The 17,565-nt window shown below is 35.6% G+C and overlaps 1 protein-coding gene across 3 annotated transcripts in view; it reads right to left on the bottom strand.

Annotated features, from left to right (window-relative positions):
* LOC149070979 (enoyl-CoA hydratase domain-containing protein 3, mitochondrial) overlaps positions 1 to 17,565 on the bottom strand; it is a 62,039-nt gene that overhangs the window by 40,722 nt on the left and 3,752 nt on the right. For all 3 annotated transcript variants that reach the window (XM_089248537.1, XM_089248539.1, XM_089248538.1), the window contains exons 4-6: positions 15,702 to 15,804; positions 8,524 to 8,608; positions 8,185 to 8,294 (exon numbers count right to left, since the gene is read on the bottom strand). In XM_089248537.1, the coding sequence (XP_089104663.1) occupies positions 8,185 to 8,294; positions 8,524 to 8,608; positions 15,702 to 15,804 (298 nt within the window). The remainder of the gene's footprint in view (positions 1 to 8,184; positions 8,295 to 8,523; positions 8,609 to 15,701; positions 15,805 to 17,565) is intronic.

A 17,565-nucleotide genomic window follows, 5' to 3' on the forward strand; every position in this document is an offset into this window, starting at 1 on the left:
TGTGATATCTTTTATTAATGAAGTTCGGTTTCTTCGGATTTTAAGTAGATGCAACTAAAAGGTGTACAGGGAAAAGTATTCCCATTGAGAAATCTACTTTAAAAAATATTTGGGCTTGCCAATGCTAATATAAGAGCCTTCTATGGAGACCATATATCTCATCATTGCCACTTAACGTCTTAATTAATGATAAGCATCGCTATATTAAATTATTATAACAATGTGCTTGCAGACACTTTTGGATTACAGTGAAGGTTTTGCCCATGGCGCGCACGCACACACACACAGGAGAATATGAGTTCTTTTTCTATATAACTATCGTTCGATTAAAAAATATTTTAAACTCAATTAAAAATTTTATTATCACTTTAAACCTCTCATTGCAATTAGAAAAATCTTTATTTCATATTTTATAATTTAATAATAGAAAAGGATCAAAAGGGAAATTTTATCTACTCTTAAAATTCTCTGAGAAGGTCTCTCTCATTAAAGATTTGTCAATGAACTCTACAAAAAGGCAATAAGATTTTTTTTTTTATTTTACATCCAAAAAAACTTTATTCAAAAATTTACGTAATTACCCATGCCATTTACGATTATTAAAAAGCTCAAGAATTCCGAAAATCAGCTTCATATTCCAAAAAGTAAAGAAAATGGGCTGAAAATTCTTTTTAGACAATAAAGTAATTACAAAAAATTAAGAAAATATGCAGAAAATTATCAGAATTTCGGAAAATCAGTCGGAAATACCGAAGATATCGTAAAATGAGCTGAAAATTCCCAAAATTTTGAAAAATCCGACGAAAATTCTTAGAATTTCGGAAAATCAGCAAAAAATTCCTAGATCTTCGGAATATATGCAGAAAATTCCCAGAATTTCTGAAAATATGTGGAAAATTCTCAGAAAATATGTGAGAAATTCCTGGAATTTCGGGAAATATGCGGGATATTCCTGGAATTTCCGGAAATAAGTGGGAATTTCTCAGAATTTCGGGAAATATGTGGGAAATTCTCAGAATTTCGGTAAATATGCGAGTAATTCCTGGAATTTCGGTAAATATGCGAATAATTCCTGGAATTTCGGGAAATATGCGGGAAATTCCTGGAATTTCGGTAAATATGCGAGTAATTCCTGGAATTTCGGTAAATATGAGAGTAATTCCTGGAATTTCGGGAAATATGCGGGAAATTCCGGGAATTTCGGGAAATAAGTGGGAATTTCTCAGAATTTCGGGAAATATGTGGGAAATTCTCAGAATTTCGGGAAATATGTGGGAAATTCTCAGAATTTCTGAAAATATGTGGGAAATTCCCAGAATTTCGGGAATATGCGAAAAATTCCTGGAAATTCGGAAAATATGTGGGAAAATTCCCAGAATTTCGGGAAATATGCGAGTAATTCCTGGAATTTCGGTAAATATGCGAAAAATTCCTGGAAATTCGGAAAATATGCGGGAAATTCTCAGAATTTCGGTAAATATGCGAGTAATTCCTGGAATTTCGGTAAATATGCGAATAATTCCTGGAATTTCGGGAAATATGCGGGAAATTCCTGGAATTTCGATAAATATGCGAGTAATTCCTGGAATTTCGGTAAATATGAGAGTAATTCCTGGAATTTCGGGAAATATGCGGGAAATTCCTGGAATTTCGGGAAATATGTGGGAAATTCTCAGAATTTCTGAAAATATGTGGGAAATTCCCAGAATTTCAAGAAATATGCAGAAAATTCCCAGAATTTCGGTAAATATGGGTGAAATTCCTGGAATTTCGGGAAATAAGTGGGAATTTCTCAGAATTTCGGGAAATATGTGGGAAATTCTCAGAATTTCTGAAAATATGTGGGAAATTCCCAGAATTTCGGGAATATGCGAAAAATTCCTGGAAATTCGGAAAATATGTGGGAAAATTCCCAGAATTTCGGGAATATGCGAGAAATTCCTGGAATTTCGGGAAATAAGTGGGAATTTCTCAGAATTTCGGGAAATATGTGGGAAATTCCCAGAATTTCAAGAAATATGCAGAAAAATTCCCAGAATTTCGGTAAATATGCGCGAAATTCCTGGAATTTCGGGAAATATGCGGGAAATTCCTGGAATTTCGGGAAATAAATGGGAATTTCTCAGAATTTCGGGAAATATGTGGGAAATTTCCAGAATTTCTGAAAATATGTGGAAAATTCCCAGAATTTCGGGAAATATGCGAGAAATTCCTGGAAATTCGGAAAATATGTGGGAAAATTCCCAGAATTTCAGGAAATATGCTGGAAATTCCTAGAATTTCGGAAAATATGGGGGTAAGTACTCAGAATTTCAGGAAATATGCGGAAAATTCCTGGAATTTCGGGAATATGCAGATAAATCCAAATATTATGGAAAATCTGCAGAAAATTCCGATAATTTCAAAGATATCGATGTATATTACCAGAAATTTGGAAAATAAACCGAAAATTCCAATAATTTCGGACGACAGCCCGAAAATTATCAAAAATCAGTAAAGTGAACTAGAAATTCAAAGAATTGACAATAACAGGCCTGAAACTCGACGAGGTTAGAGAAAATAAGCTGAGAATTTCAGAGGGTTTTTTTTTTGGAAGAGAAACTGATTATTTCAACAATCTCAGGAAACGATGTGAAAAATTTCAGAAATTTCCCAAATTGAGTAAAACTTCAGTGGAGCTCTATTATTTTATGCGTCTGTTAAAATTAAACCACGACACTGAATGATGCAGTGAAAAAAGACATCTTTCCTTCATTTCGCTCAACCCATTCATATGAACCTGTGTACGCCATTGTAAAGAAAGCGAGTCCTTATATTTCTTCCGATTAAAAAAAGAAGCATTTAACGTTTCTGTTAATTTATAATGTCCAGTAAATGTATAACCGGAAACCTTTTATCTGATAAGTATGTTTGGACTGAACACTTAATTCTCAACCTGAAACATATATATACAACAGAGTGGCTCCGCAAGTCAAAAAGGGTTGAGAACGGCTGGTCTATACTTATACTATGCATTAACATCGTGCATAAGTAGTAGAGTTGAATGTATTGTTTGTACCACACACACAAAAAAGTGAGTTTTCTTATGTGTTTCAACGCTCACTCACCATTCAGTAATTCTATTTGAACATTCACGTTTAGGAAAATTGAAAAGCAGAAACTTTGAGATTAATAAATTTGATTGACATAGGTTTTGCTCTAACTGTTAGAGAAAAATGTATGTCAAGTTTATATTATTAACACTTTAAGCGTCAATTAGACTCGCAAATTCCCCCCTTCGCAATGTGATATCTTTTATTAATGAAGTTCGGTTTCTTCGGATTTTAACTAGATGCAACTAAAAGGTGTACAGGGAAAAGTATTCCCATTGAGAAATCTACTTTAAAAAATATTTGGGCTTGCCAATGCTAAAATAAGAGCCTTCTATGGAGACCATATATCTCATCATTGCCACTTAACGTCTTAATTAATGATAAGCATCGCTATATTAAATTATTATAACAATGTGCTTGCAGACACTTTTGGATTACAGTGAAGGTTTTGCCCATGGCGCGCACGCACACACACACAGGAGAATATGAGTTCTTTTTCTATATAACTATCGTTCGATTAAAAAATATTTTAAACTCAATTAAAAATTTTATTATCACTTTAAACCTCTCATTGCAATTAGAAAAATCTTTATTTCATATTTTATAATTTAATAATAGAAAAGGATCAAAAGGGAAATTTTATCTACTCTTAAAATTCTCTGAGAAGGTCTCTCTCATTAAAGATTTGTCAATGAACTCTAGAAAAAGGCAATAAGATTTTTTTTTTTTATTTTACATCCAAAAAAACTTTATTCAAAAATTTACGTAATTACCCATGCCATTTACGATTATTAAAAAGCTCAAGAATTTCGAAAATCAGCTTCATATTCCAAAAAGTAAAGAAAATGGGCTGGAAATTCTTTTTAGACAATAAAGTAATTACAAAAAATTAAGAAAATATGCAGAAAATTATCAGAATTTCGGAAAATCAGTCGGAAATACCGAAGATATCGTAAAATGAGCTGAAACTTCCCAAAATTTTGAAAAATCCGACGAAAATTCTTAGAATTTCGGAAAATCAGCAAAAAATTCCTAGACCTTCGGAATATATGCAGAAAATTCCCAGAATTTGTGAAAATATGTGGAAGATTCTCAGAATTTCGAGAAATCAGCTGAAAATTCCTAGAATTTCGCAAAATATGCGGAAAATTCCCAGAATTTCAGAAAATACGAGGGAAATTCCCAGAATTTCGAAAAATATGTGAGAAATTCCTGGAATTTCGGGAAATATGCGGGATATTTCTGGAATTTCCGGAAATAAGTGGGAATTTCTCAGAATTTCGGTAAATATGCGAGTAATTCCTGGAATTTCGGGAAATATGCGGGAAATTCCTGGAATTTCGGTAAATATGCGAGTAATTCCTGGAATTTCGGTAAATATGCGACTAATTCCTGGAATTTCGGGAAATATGCGGGAAATTCCTGGAATTTCGGGAAATAAGTGGGAATTTCTCAGAATTTCGGGAAATATGCGGGAAATTCCAGGAATTTCGGGAAATAAGTGGGAATTTCTCAGAATTTCGGGAAATATGTGGGAAATTCTCAGAATTTCAAGAAATATGCAGAAAATTCCCAGAATTTCGGTAAATATGCGCTAAATTCCTGGAATTTCGGGAAATAAATGGGAATTTCTCAGAATTTCGGGAAATATGTGGGAAATTCCCAGAATTTCGGAAAATATGTGGAAAATTTCCAGAATTTCGGGAAATATGCGAGAAATTCGTGGAATTTCGGGAAATACTTGGGAAATTCCTTGAATTTCGGGAAATAAGTGGGAATTTCTCAGAATTTCGGGAAATATGTGGAAAATTCTCAGAATTTCTGAAAATATGTGGGAAATTCCCAGAATTTCGGGAAATATGCGAAAAATTCCTGGAAATTCGGAAAATATGTGGGAAAATTCCCAGAATTTCAGGAATTATGCTGGAAATTCCTAGAATTTCGGTAAATATGCGCGAAATTCCTGGAATTTCGGGAAATATGCGGGAAATTCCTGGAATTTCGGGAAATAAATGGGAATTTCTCAGAATTTCGGGAAATATGTGGAAAATTCCCAGAATTTCGGGAAATATGCGAGAAATTCCTGGAAATTCGGAAAATATGTGGGAAAATTCCCAGAATTTCAGGAAATATGCTGGAAATTCCTAGAATTTCGGAAAATATGGGGGTAAGTACTCAGAATTTCAGGAAATATGCGGAAAATTCCTGGAATTTCGGGAATATGCAGATAAATCCAAATATTATGGAAAATCTGCAGAAAATTCCGATAATTTCAAAGATATCGATGTATATTACCAGAAATTTGGAAAATAAACCGAAAATTCCAATAATTTCGGACGACAGCCCGAAAATTATCAAAAATCAGTAAAGTGAACTAGAAATTCAAAGAATTGACAATAACAGGCCTGAAACTCGACGAGGTTAGAGAAAATAAGCTGAGAATTTCAGAGGGTTTTTTTTTTTGGAAGAGAAACTGATTATTTCAACAATCTCAGGAAACGATGTGAAAAATTTCAGAAATTTCCCAAATTGAGTAAAACTTCAGTGGAGCTCTATTATTTTATGCGTCTGTTAAAATTAAACCACGACACTGAATGATGCAGTGAAAAAAGACATCTTTCCTTCATTTCGCTCAACCCATTCATATGAACCTGTGTACGCCATTGTAAAGAAAGCGAGTCCTTATATTTCTTCCGATTAAAAAAAGAAGCATTTAACGTTTCTGTTAATTTATAATGTCCAGTAAATGTATAACCGGAAACCTTTTATCTGATAAGTATGTTTGGACTGAACACTTAATTCTCAACCTGAAACATATATACAACAGAGTGGCTCCGCAAGTCAGAAAGGGTTGAGAACCGCTGGTCTATACTATGCATTAACATCATGCATAAGTCATAGTATTGGATGTGTTGTTCCTCACACAGAAAAAGTGAGTTTCTTTTATGTTTCAACGCTCACTCACCATTCAGTAATTCTATTTGAACTTTCACAAGTAGGTAAGAACTTGAGATTCAACTAAACAATTTGATTGATTTAGATTTCGCTCTAATATATACTCTATAATAGTTTAAGCGTCAATTAGAATCGCAAATTTCCCCTTCAGAATGCTAAATATTTTAATGAATTTGTTATTCCGACTCTCAGTATCTTCATTGATAAAAGCAGTACTATGCACTTTTTCTTGTGGAAGAGAAACGGCGCCAGTACACAAACTGAAGAGCCAAAAAAACTGGTACAGGCATGTGTATGCAAATAAAGAGACATGGAACCAATCAGAGTACGGCGCTGTGGTCGGCAACGCCTATATAACATAACAAGTGTCTGGCATAGTTGTTAGATCGGTTACTGTTGCTACAATGGCAGGTTATCGAGATTCAAGGGAGTTTGAACGTTGTGTTATAGTTGCCGCACGAGAGATGGGACATAGCATCTCCGAGGTAGCGATGAAATTTGGATTTTCACGTACGACCATTTCACGAGTGTACCGTAAATATCAGGTATCCGGTAAAAAATTAAATCTACGACATCGCTGCGGCAGGAAAAAGATCATGCAAGAACGGGACTGACAAGAATCATTAAACGTGACAGAGGTGCAACCCTTCCGCAAATTGCTGCAAATTTCAATGCTGGGCCATCAACAAGTGTCAGCGTGCGAACCATTCAATGAAACATCATCGATATGGGCTTTCGGAGCCGAAGGCTCAATCGTGTACTCTTGATGACTGCACGACACAAAGCTTTACGCCTCGCCTGGGCCCGACAACACCGACATTGGACTGTTGAGGACTGGAAACACGTTGCCTGGTCTGACGAGTCTCGGTTCCAATTGCTTCGAGCTGATGGATGTGTACGGGTATGGAGACAACCTCATAAATCCATGGACCCTACATGTCAATAGGGGACTGTGCAAGCTGGTGGAGGCTCTGTGATGGTATGGCGCGTGTGCAGTTGGCGTGATATGGGACCCCTGATACGTCTAGATACGACTCTGACAGGTGACAAGTACGTAAGCATCCTGTCTGATCACCTGCACCCATTCATGTCCATTGTGCATTCCGACGGACTTGGGCAATTTCAGCAGGACAATGCGACACCCCACACGTCCAGAATTGGCTCCAGGAACACTCTTCTGACGTTAAACACTTCCGCTGGCCTCCTAAATCCCCAGACATGAACATATATGTTCAATAATGTTCATGTCTGGGGATTTAATCTTCCTGTGCAGATTTAATCTTTCTTGCAACGTGCTGTTCAGAAGAGATCTCCACCCCACCTCTTACTCCTACAGATTTATGGACAGCCCTGCAGGATTCATGGTGTCAATTACCTCCAGCACTACTTCAGACATTAGTTGAGTCCATGCCACGTCGTGTTGCGGCACTTCTGCGTGCTCGCGGAGGCCCTACACAATATTAGGCAGGTGTACCAGTTTTTTTGGCTCTTCAATGTAGCTACCGCAGAAAAAGTCCTCACATCATGAGTGGTTATGCACAACCTCTCACAGCTGGAAACACGAGATAAAAGCTCTTTGAAATCAATTTTTAACTCTCTTTCTGTGCAGGCAGACTATCAATATAATCCTTACCTAATAGTTCAAAAATGCACCATATTCACGTTAAAATATTGAAGATAAATGGCAGTTCCAGCGAGAGCATGAAACCAGCATAACTTGACAACATAAATATGCTAGGGCCACACATACACTCAACACACGTTATTGCATGTAACCAATTCATTACAAATTTATCAGAGGAATTAGTACAAGGTGCCTGCAAAGTCAAGTGGTGGTCTCCCTGTGCATATAAAGACAATGATACAGACAATGCAGAGACAATACAGACAGCCATATAAAGACAATGATAAATGATCAAATAAGGTTCATGGAAATAACTATACAAAGTTGAGCCAAATAGGTATAATTATTTCAGGATTTTCATGTTTGCATTGAGATATTGAAGACAAACAAAAAAGTTTATTGTGATGACAAACTCATTATAATACTACAGAAATTAACTTTATAAGAATCTATGAACTCAGAAAATAATTCATATTCCTTATTTATTTCTATATTGCACATAATATTTCTTACCTCTGGATGTAATGGAATTCCCTGTGAAAAGCATATATGCAGACATCTTCCTTGGCACCATTCGTGAAACCTCTATACCAGGAGTTGAACAGAAGAGCCCAACAGAAGCTCTGGGGAGGGGAAGAAAACATGAGACCAGGACCTACAGACTAAAGTCAATTTTAAAAGAGCTATTTTTCCATGTCCGCACCTCTATGATATGTATTTGCATGTAAGATGCACTTTTCTTTCATAAGCTTAAGTAAACCTATAGAAAAAAATACAACTTACTCTTGTTACAAAATTTTTAAGGGGGATAAAACGTGCCTAATATGTGGGTAGGCTAAATATGTTACTCACCCAGGAGTTGAGAAAAGAGATTTGTCACTGGCAATGACAATGTCACATGAACTAATGAGCTGGCACCCTGCTGCGGCAGCATGACCTAAAACCATTCATTATAATATATACATCATGCATAATGTATGAAATTGATGCTTGTAATTCAAAAGCAAACATTTGGCATATGACTGAATAATATAGTGCTCATATTCAGTGCAACTATCATAAATGCCTTTGCATAAGACTAAATTCATTTTGATTGCACACACCTTTGACGTTTTAGGGGGGGGGGAACATGGATTTTCCCTGTATCTCCAACCATGTTAAAAAGGCATAAATAATGGAAAGACATAATTAGAAGCCGAGTTGGACAGTTTCTTCCGAAGCGGAAGAAACTAGCTATCCTTCAATAATTTATTATATAAGTTAGAATTTATGTTTTAGATACAGGAAATGCATATTTTTATAACATTAAGTAAATTTAATTCCACCAATTTAATTATGTATACAAATTAATAACTGCATCAGTCTTTTGAAGAGTTGGACAGTTTCTTCCGCTTGGAAAAACTGCTGACCCTGCTTCTTGCAAGCAGAAGAAACCAGTCTTCCTTCCGATTTCCTTCCATTTGAATTAGGCTTATGACAATTTAATTGTGCACATGTAAAATGAATTATAAAACTTATATCAGTCCTTTGCCAAGTTCACATACCTAACTGAAGCTTTTCTCTCACACCTGGAGAAATATCATTTAAAGTTTAAAATCCATTCAACTAATTTCAATCTATAATTGACAAAATTATTTTTAACTTTTTTAGATATCTAAACAATTAAACATTATTCTTTTATTAAACAGCACTGATCTCTTCTGTACAATTGAAAAATGAAAATTTCATCTTATTTTAAAGACCATTATAAAACAGATTATTATTAATAATAATAATTACAATATTAGAAAATATCATCAAAATAATCATTTTCCTCACTGTAGTGCAAAATTGAGAAACCAAAGTTTTTTTTAGCAGTTATAAGCTGTAATCAATTTCTCAGCTTAGAATGAATGAATACAAAAGGCAAGAAAATTCTTTTGAATTCTGCAAAACTTGAAGGGGTGCTTAAAAGCATTTCAACATATCTACAAAGTTCATCAGGTATGTACAGGGGTTGGACAAAATAATATGAACACCTATGAAATGAGAGAAAATCTTTATCAATAGGCTGTTGGTCCTCTTTTTTCATTAATTACAGTTTGTACCCGTCATGGGATGGACAAATACAAGTGATGCACCACAGTCACTGGGATACGTAGCCATTCCTCCTGCTAAAAGGTCATTAATTCAGAACGTGTCTTTGGAGGTAGAAACCTACTGCGCAGTTTGGCCTCCAAAATACCCCATAAAGAATCAATTATATTAAGATCAGGGAACTGAGCGGGCCACGTGAGGTGTTGCAGTTCAACGTGCAGTTCGTGTTCTTCAAGCCAGTCTCTGACAATTCTAGCAGGGTGAATTTTATCTTGCAACACAGGTCGAGAATCAGGGAACTAATATTGCATCATTAGATGAAAATGGTCGGCCAGAATACTGACATAAACCGATGCATTAACCAAGTTGAATGGCACCTTGTTGGCATCCAGGCCAACAAGTGGACCGAGACCACGGTGAGACATTGCGCCCCACAACATCACTGATCCCCCTCCATGCTTAACAGTAGGAAGGAGACAATCAACGTCATAGGCTTGTACTGGCGTTCTCTAAACGTAAACACGTCCGTTAGTTTGCAATAATGTGACCGACGATTCGTCTGACCAGATGACATTCTCCTATTATTGTTGTGTCTAATTCTCATGTTCGTGACACCATGTTTGTCATTTCAAGGCATTGCATGGTGCCACCAATGGTTTTGGAATAGCAGCTATACCGTGTATGTTAGTTGCATGCAGTTCACAGCAGATAGTTTTTATCGATACATCTTTCTGTAGATGTGTGTTCATCTCAGATGTTATCCGGGATGCTGTTGTCGTGTGCTTTCTGGTCAAACAATCCGTTTCAAAACCCTTCCGGGTCAAGCAGTCATCTTCGACTTTTGGCCACTGTTATGCTTGGCAGATGATGTCTTTCCCTGTTTGCTATAGGCTGTCATTACCATCGACACGATACTTCTCCCAACACCTACAAGGGTGGCAGTTTTCATTACTGTGGCCCCGGCAAGACGGGTTCCAACAATCATGCCTCTTTCGAAATTTGTGAGGTCAGCCATAATGAAGTTTTAACGCCCCAATAAATATCGCATCTGAACGCTATCACTGCTACGACTAGACTGATATATGCACATTCTCACCTGCTAGGTGGCACTCTTCCACACTAGAGGGTGGGAGTATAAGACAGGTTCTCTTGAGTGTTGTTTTTTCATAGGTGTTCATATTATTTTGTCCAACCCCTGTATATCTTTTATTTTAATGGTTCGTGTTAATAACCCTTTCAGATCTTGCATGCGCATACAGTGATTTCTTTTCTCACTATAGAAACATTTTTGTTGAAACATTGTCCAACCCCTGTATGTGCCAGTGTTAGGAAGTTTCTTCCGAGTTGGAAAATGCAGCAAAAGAGCAGGAAGAAGTAGGTTTCTTCCACTGAATGCGGAAGAAATGGAAAGAACTGATTTTAAATATTACTTTGTTTCACACTCATGCAATCTCTCTCATAAATTTAATTTACTGCTGTTGCAAGAGGATTTTACCAACTGTAATGTTAATATAGTATTCATTTTGAAAGGTTTTATTAGTTGTATGAACTTTGAAACCTGCTGAATTCGTGAGACAACTTAGAGGCATTTCAACACAATCACAGCCTTTTGAGAATTTCAGATATTTTACACAGTCTTTCCCACCATAATATTATATTAAAAGTACTTTGAATGGTATGACTGAAGTACGTTTTGCACTTGCAGTGAAAAAAAAAATCAGAAGTTAGTATACTTTGCCACAGTTCCTGTTCAGAACTTAACCTTCATCCAGGATCGATAAGACATGCAAACAAATGATAAGGAAGAAATGGTCTCTTCATATCTTAATTTTATGACTTACAAATAAGTCAGCATTTTGTAAAAAGCCCCATTCATTACTGATAAGAATCTACTATTTCTACATTCTCTCTGTAGGTGATATATTGAGTGCTATAGAAATGGATTATAGTTGCTACATTAAATCTTGAACTCTTTATGCAATTTAAAATTTCTAATTGTGTAAAGTATGCTTCTATCCACCTCATAGAGATAGTCACTCACAATGATGAAAAAACGTTACGATTAAAAATGTTTCTAAACATTTTAATCTGTTATATCTGATATCTCCCAGCAGTTTTGGTCTTATTGCATAGGGAATGCCTGTCGGTCATATGCCAGTCCTACGATTCCTAAAATACTTTTACACTTTTGTTACATGGACATAATACTTCTTAAAGTTGAATATTGCCAAGCAATTATAAAAATGTACTGAACATATGAAACTAACTCATAGAAAAAGCCAATGATAAGCTTTTTCAAGTTCTTAACAAATTTTTATCATAAAATCTTCATGCAACAGAATTATTTTCCACAAACATGTATTAATTATACTTTAAATTGTATAATATTTTTTTATACTCAAATAAAAAAAAATTTGCGGTAATTGAAATAATTTGTTTTAATATGTGTGCCTTATTGGAAAATTTAATACTGCACATCTTGACGAGATATTTATAGTTAAATCGTAAAAAATATTGTTTTAAAGCATATTTGATACTATTTCACAACCAATGAGGTAAAATAACAAGCATTAATTATGTGCATTTTAACTAAACAATAATTAGTGCACATTCTTTCAGTTTCTTCTAATTTCTCCGGGTTTTTCCCAGTTTTTTCCACTGTCTTGGAAGAAATAGGCTTCTTCCGAAAGAAACTCAACCCTGATTAGAAGGTATAATTAAGAAATTATACCTTCATATAAAGCATAAAAATTCATCAGAAAATTAATATGTATGAAATAATCTAATACACACGAATGATACATCTAAATAAAAATTATTTTTGTAGTAATAAGAAAGATTCTAAATAATTTGGAGGCCCATTTCTGTAGGCTGATGCAAATCGCAAATCATGCATTTTCTTTTCTGGTGGAAAGAAAGCATATAAACAACCCCCCCCCCCCCACCCATAAGATTTAAGTTTGGTTCATCACTCTTGAATATATGTGCTGTTTAAATTTGAGATCACTAAATTATGGTGGCCCTGCATCATTTTTTTTTTTGCTCAGTTCTTGAATACTAATTCAACATCTAAATAGGGTTACCAGATTCGAAAACTAAGAAAGAATGACATCTTCCCATGCACTCATGGTAACGTCACTTTCCCCAATTTTCAGAGCAGATATGTGTTTTTTTTTTGTCACATACTGGTAAAAATCCCAGCCACCACTACCACTTTTCCCAACTGAAACAGAATCGCTAAAACAAAGCAAAAACCAGAGAAAAAAGAACAAATACTGATCCATCTCCCTTCACTTATAATGAATTGTTCCCACTGTCTGGTCAGTTTTATTGTTTCATGGTTTTTCCTGGAGCATTTCAAGACTTTCTTTGGCCAAGGACCCCTTATAATTTGTTACATTCATTGAGGTTTCTGAAAGCTTTCATAGCCTTATTGAGGGATGAAGCACAGGTCGCCTGCTATTTGGATGCTGACCGAAGAATCGTGGACCCTCGCACTAATACGGCACATATCAGAACAGGGTGTGCCATATCACTAGAAGTTAATTGAAAAAGCCCATTCAAATAATATAAGCTTCTGAGCATAGACTTGTTTTTCTATTTTATGCTCAAAGAAAACCCACCTAAAAGTTCTGGATTACTAGACAGACGGATTATCAAGAGTATAAAATGTAGTTCCAGTCGACTTGTTGGTGGCTGCTGAAGACATTTTATTACCTTCCCCAGAGTCGTGTCAGTCCAATTCAAACAGCATAGCTTTACCCTCAGAAGGTTTTCTTTTTTTCTTTCGGGAGCATTGATTTTTTGCCAGAGGTGATTTGCCACAGGAATCAGAATTCAGTGTTGTTTGCATCAAATTTTATTTATTTATGAATGGAAGAGATAGCATCCTCTCCCATTCCACTTCAGAACAGGGCCAAATCTTGAATCCTGCGAAATATGCGGCTGTAAAAGGTGCCAACTGAAAGGGGCTGATAGGGGGGGGGGCACCAAAATATTATTTGCTTACACTTGAAAAATACCCAGAACCAGCCCTGGTTATACAGCACAGTTTTAATGTAATTTGTATGCTGCTTATGTTATTACCAAGGCCAGGATGTTATTGACCTAAAAATATTTCTAAAAAATTACTATAAAAAATGCCCCAAAAAGGAATTTCCTAAAAACGGCAAAAAATGCATAAGAATAACAATATGAAATTCTTAAAAATGGGTATGCTCAAAAGTCTAATGAAAATGTTCCAATAAAATCTTGGTAGCTAACAAAATCTCAGATGTTTTTTCTTTCATTTTCCCCCTCTCAACATTGCATTTCTTCAAAAATTACAATAGAATTTTCCTAAAAAAAATTTGTTATTATGAATGGGGAGTATGCAATCTGAAAGTGAAAATATACAAATATGTATCGTGAAAATGCATTTATTCACTTAGTGAATAAAATATGTTTATGCAAACTTCTTACCTTTCAGACGTTTAATTCAAAATGCATTTGCATTACATTGCAATATCAGATGTTTTTCATGTTTTAAAAATTGAAAGATATGTTGTCTGCAAGTAAAGTCTTACACAGAGAAAAACTTCTCTCAACTTCAACAGATGTTACAGGGGGCATATTTGAAAAAAAAACCTGATTCACTCAGTTATTTCCTCTTCGATCTCAAAATTTTCGAACTTTTCCCATCAAGACAACAGAAATTTTTCTGAGGGTAGTAAATCCACAGTTTTTTCGATTACTTTTTTGAATTTTTCTATAACAGATTGGCCTACCCTGTCTTTGACACACCTAAGAATTTCAGTGACTTTATCTATGCTGCGGAGAGCATCAATAAGCTCCATGCCTTCTTTCTGTTAGGACTGGATAATAGAAACCAGAATACTCAAGTTTGATCTTGTGTACACCAACTGTCCTTCAACATTCCTTTGGCAAAACAAAGCTTGTGAAATTTTAATGCATGCAGCATCGTCCGGATCGAATTCATTTAGTATGGATTTAGTTATTTGAAATTTTTCACTGTAGTATATGCAAGCCTTTAGCCATGTTCCCCACCGCAGGCGTTGGGGGGGGGGGAGGTGGCAAAGCTAATGGAAGTGGAGCTTTGGCTTTAAAAGCTTTATGCAATAAGGAAATCTCACTAAAACCTTTTTCACAACGGAAACAAAATGGTCAAGGTTCGAATAGCTTGATTGAATTTCTTCACAAATCCTATGTATTGCATGAGAAAGACAAATTACATGTACAGCTTTTGGATTGAAGCTTCTGATCGCTTGCCCAGCTTTTATCATATATAGAGCAGCATCGGTCAAGAAAAGTAAAATATTATTGTGCTCCACATCATTTGGCCACAAAACATTCATGCTTTTGTCAAAAAGCTGACAGATAGTGGAGAGATTTACTTTCTATAGAATCTCAAAATTTAATAGATAACTTTTTCCTGGATGGTTCGGATCGAGAATTCCTATGATGACCAATGGCAACAAAGTGTGCTTCAGAATCCTTTGTTTCATCTATTGAAACAAAAAGTTTTTTACCTGCTATGGTAGATCTTATTTTGTTAATCATTTAAAAAAAACAATCAATCACTCATATAATTTTTTTGCAGCATTGATTCAATCAGTATGCAATGTCCGGTTTAACTAAACTGAGTAGTGTCAGTTGAATTCAACTGACACTACTCTAAGCTTGTGCAGCACTAGTGCAGCACCCATTGAGGTGGACTTAGTTCATTGAACCTCGGTATATACCTTATTTGGGCCATGGGAAGAAGATAACTGAAATAAAAAAGCACCACTTTTTCACCTGGTGGTCAAAAATTGAACTATATTTTATATTGCATCTTTATTTTCCCCCATGGTCCATATATCCTATATACCAAGTTTCATCAAAATATCTCCATCAGAATGGGAGCTACCTATGTCTGAGTAGTGTCAGTTTATTTATAACCATTATAGACTTACCTTTTACCTGAGCTATAACAGGGACTGGACATTTTCTAATACCCAGCATCAGATTCGTACATTTCTCAAAAATTTTCCTCCTTTTTGTCTCTGATGATGCTTTCTGTTAAGGAAGAAAAATTAAACACAATTTTCAGATTTGAACTTGAGTGAGGAAATGTATTAACACAATGATTGTGTCTGTTTAAAAATTAAAAAAAAGCTCTATTTACCTTTCGCTTTGTACAAAAATAATATTTATGACTAGCTATAATACCCAGTGTTGCCCGGGTTTTCTTCAATGAGGCTTTTTTGGATCACGTGATGTCTCCCTCTTTCTTTGAGGGACATGCAAACCCTGTCTAAGTTCACCAATATGGCAACTTCCTGCGCGACTCATGAAAGAAACAAATCTAGATTTAAAGAAACGTAAAAATAAATATATGTTTTGTCTTTTTTTAAAGGGTGCTAGGTATTTCCATTCCCCCTCCCCCCCCCCCCTTAACTTCAAGTTATCCATCTCTGCCTCATTCTGCTTCAAAAAATGCCCAGTTAAAGCTGTGGAATTTTTTTTATGTACTTTTTACGGGCCCATAATTATTTTTAAAACATCCTAAACTATATGAATTTATGCAGTTCAATATTAAAAGACAATACTGAGACATTAATTTTCATGCTTGAGAAGTTATAAATAAAAAGTTGAAATCAATGTTATTGCATGGATATCCAACTCGAAAGTAGTTCCGGCTAATTGCTTCATATTTAAACTCCTGGGCTTCGTATATCTCTAAGCGAACTCAATATTTCAAAAATCGAGAATTTAATACAATTTTTAAAATTATTGATGTGACAGAAAACCCCACCAAATTTCCGCATTTCTACATTAAAATCGGCAATTTTAACACTGATTTCTATGGGGATCATCCTTTGCCTTACCCACAAAGTGATGCTGATGATGGTGTCTATTCAAAAAACCTCATTACTGGGAGTGTTGAAAATGTGGCAAACCATTAAAAAGGCATAAATATTATACATATACTGACAGCGTTGAAGAAATGACAAACCATTGTAAAGGCATATACACGTCTGAAACGCATTGCTAGAGAACCACGGTAACCAAAGTAAACGTTCGGAAAGTGATTGTTGAGGCCCAAAAACCATTGTTGCCCGACAGTTTTTTGCCCATTTGGGGCACTTGCCCTGCTCTGACAAAATTTTAAAGTAGCCTATCGTTCAAGTCGGGTTTCATTTGGTATATATACATTGTCAGCAAATTCGCAAATGATGTGGAGCTAATGGGGGTAGTTGGGAATCAAAGTGATGGAAAGTTGCTCCAGACCCACTTCAATACGATTGGAACATGGGCAAATGAATGGAGCATGAAGTTTAGCATTGAGGCTAAACTGCATGGTCACTCATTTTGGTTCGAACAACCCCTGTTTCTCTTACTAGTTGAATGGTGTCACTATCCCGAATGCAACTAGAGTTGGGGATAATTTGGGAATTCTCATTGATGAGCAGCTTAGGTTTTCTGAACATTGTTCAGCACTGGTAAAAAAAGTGAATAGAATGCTTGGTTTTATTTTCGAAAAGGTGTCTCCGCGTTCTCCTAAAATCATTCTTCAGCTTTTCCGAGGCTTAGTTCGTCCTGGACTGCAGTATGCTGTAAGGTTTTGGAGACCATACCTACAGAGGAACATAGACTTAGTTGAAGGGGTGCAGAGAAGCGTGTCCTCGTTGTCACATACAGCTTGAGTTACTAAGAAAGACTTCATTTTTTTAATATGTTTAAATTGGATGGATGCAAATGTCAGGGTGATATGATCAAAGTGTTCAAAATTTTCAATGGTATGGATAGAATGGACCATGATTTATTAATTTGCCA

The sequence above is a fragment of the Pholcus phalangioides genome, unplaced genomic scaffold, assembly GCF_987345545.1.
Source record: "Pholcus phalangioides strain wild (caught in Gottingen) unplaced genomic scaffold, Ppha-v1.0 ptg000020l_1, whole genome shotgun sequence".
Lineage (NCBI taxonomy): Eukaryota > Metazoa > Arthropoda > Arachnida > Araneae > Pholcidae > Pholcus > Pholcus phalangioides.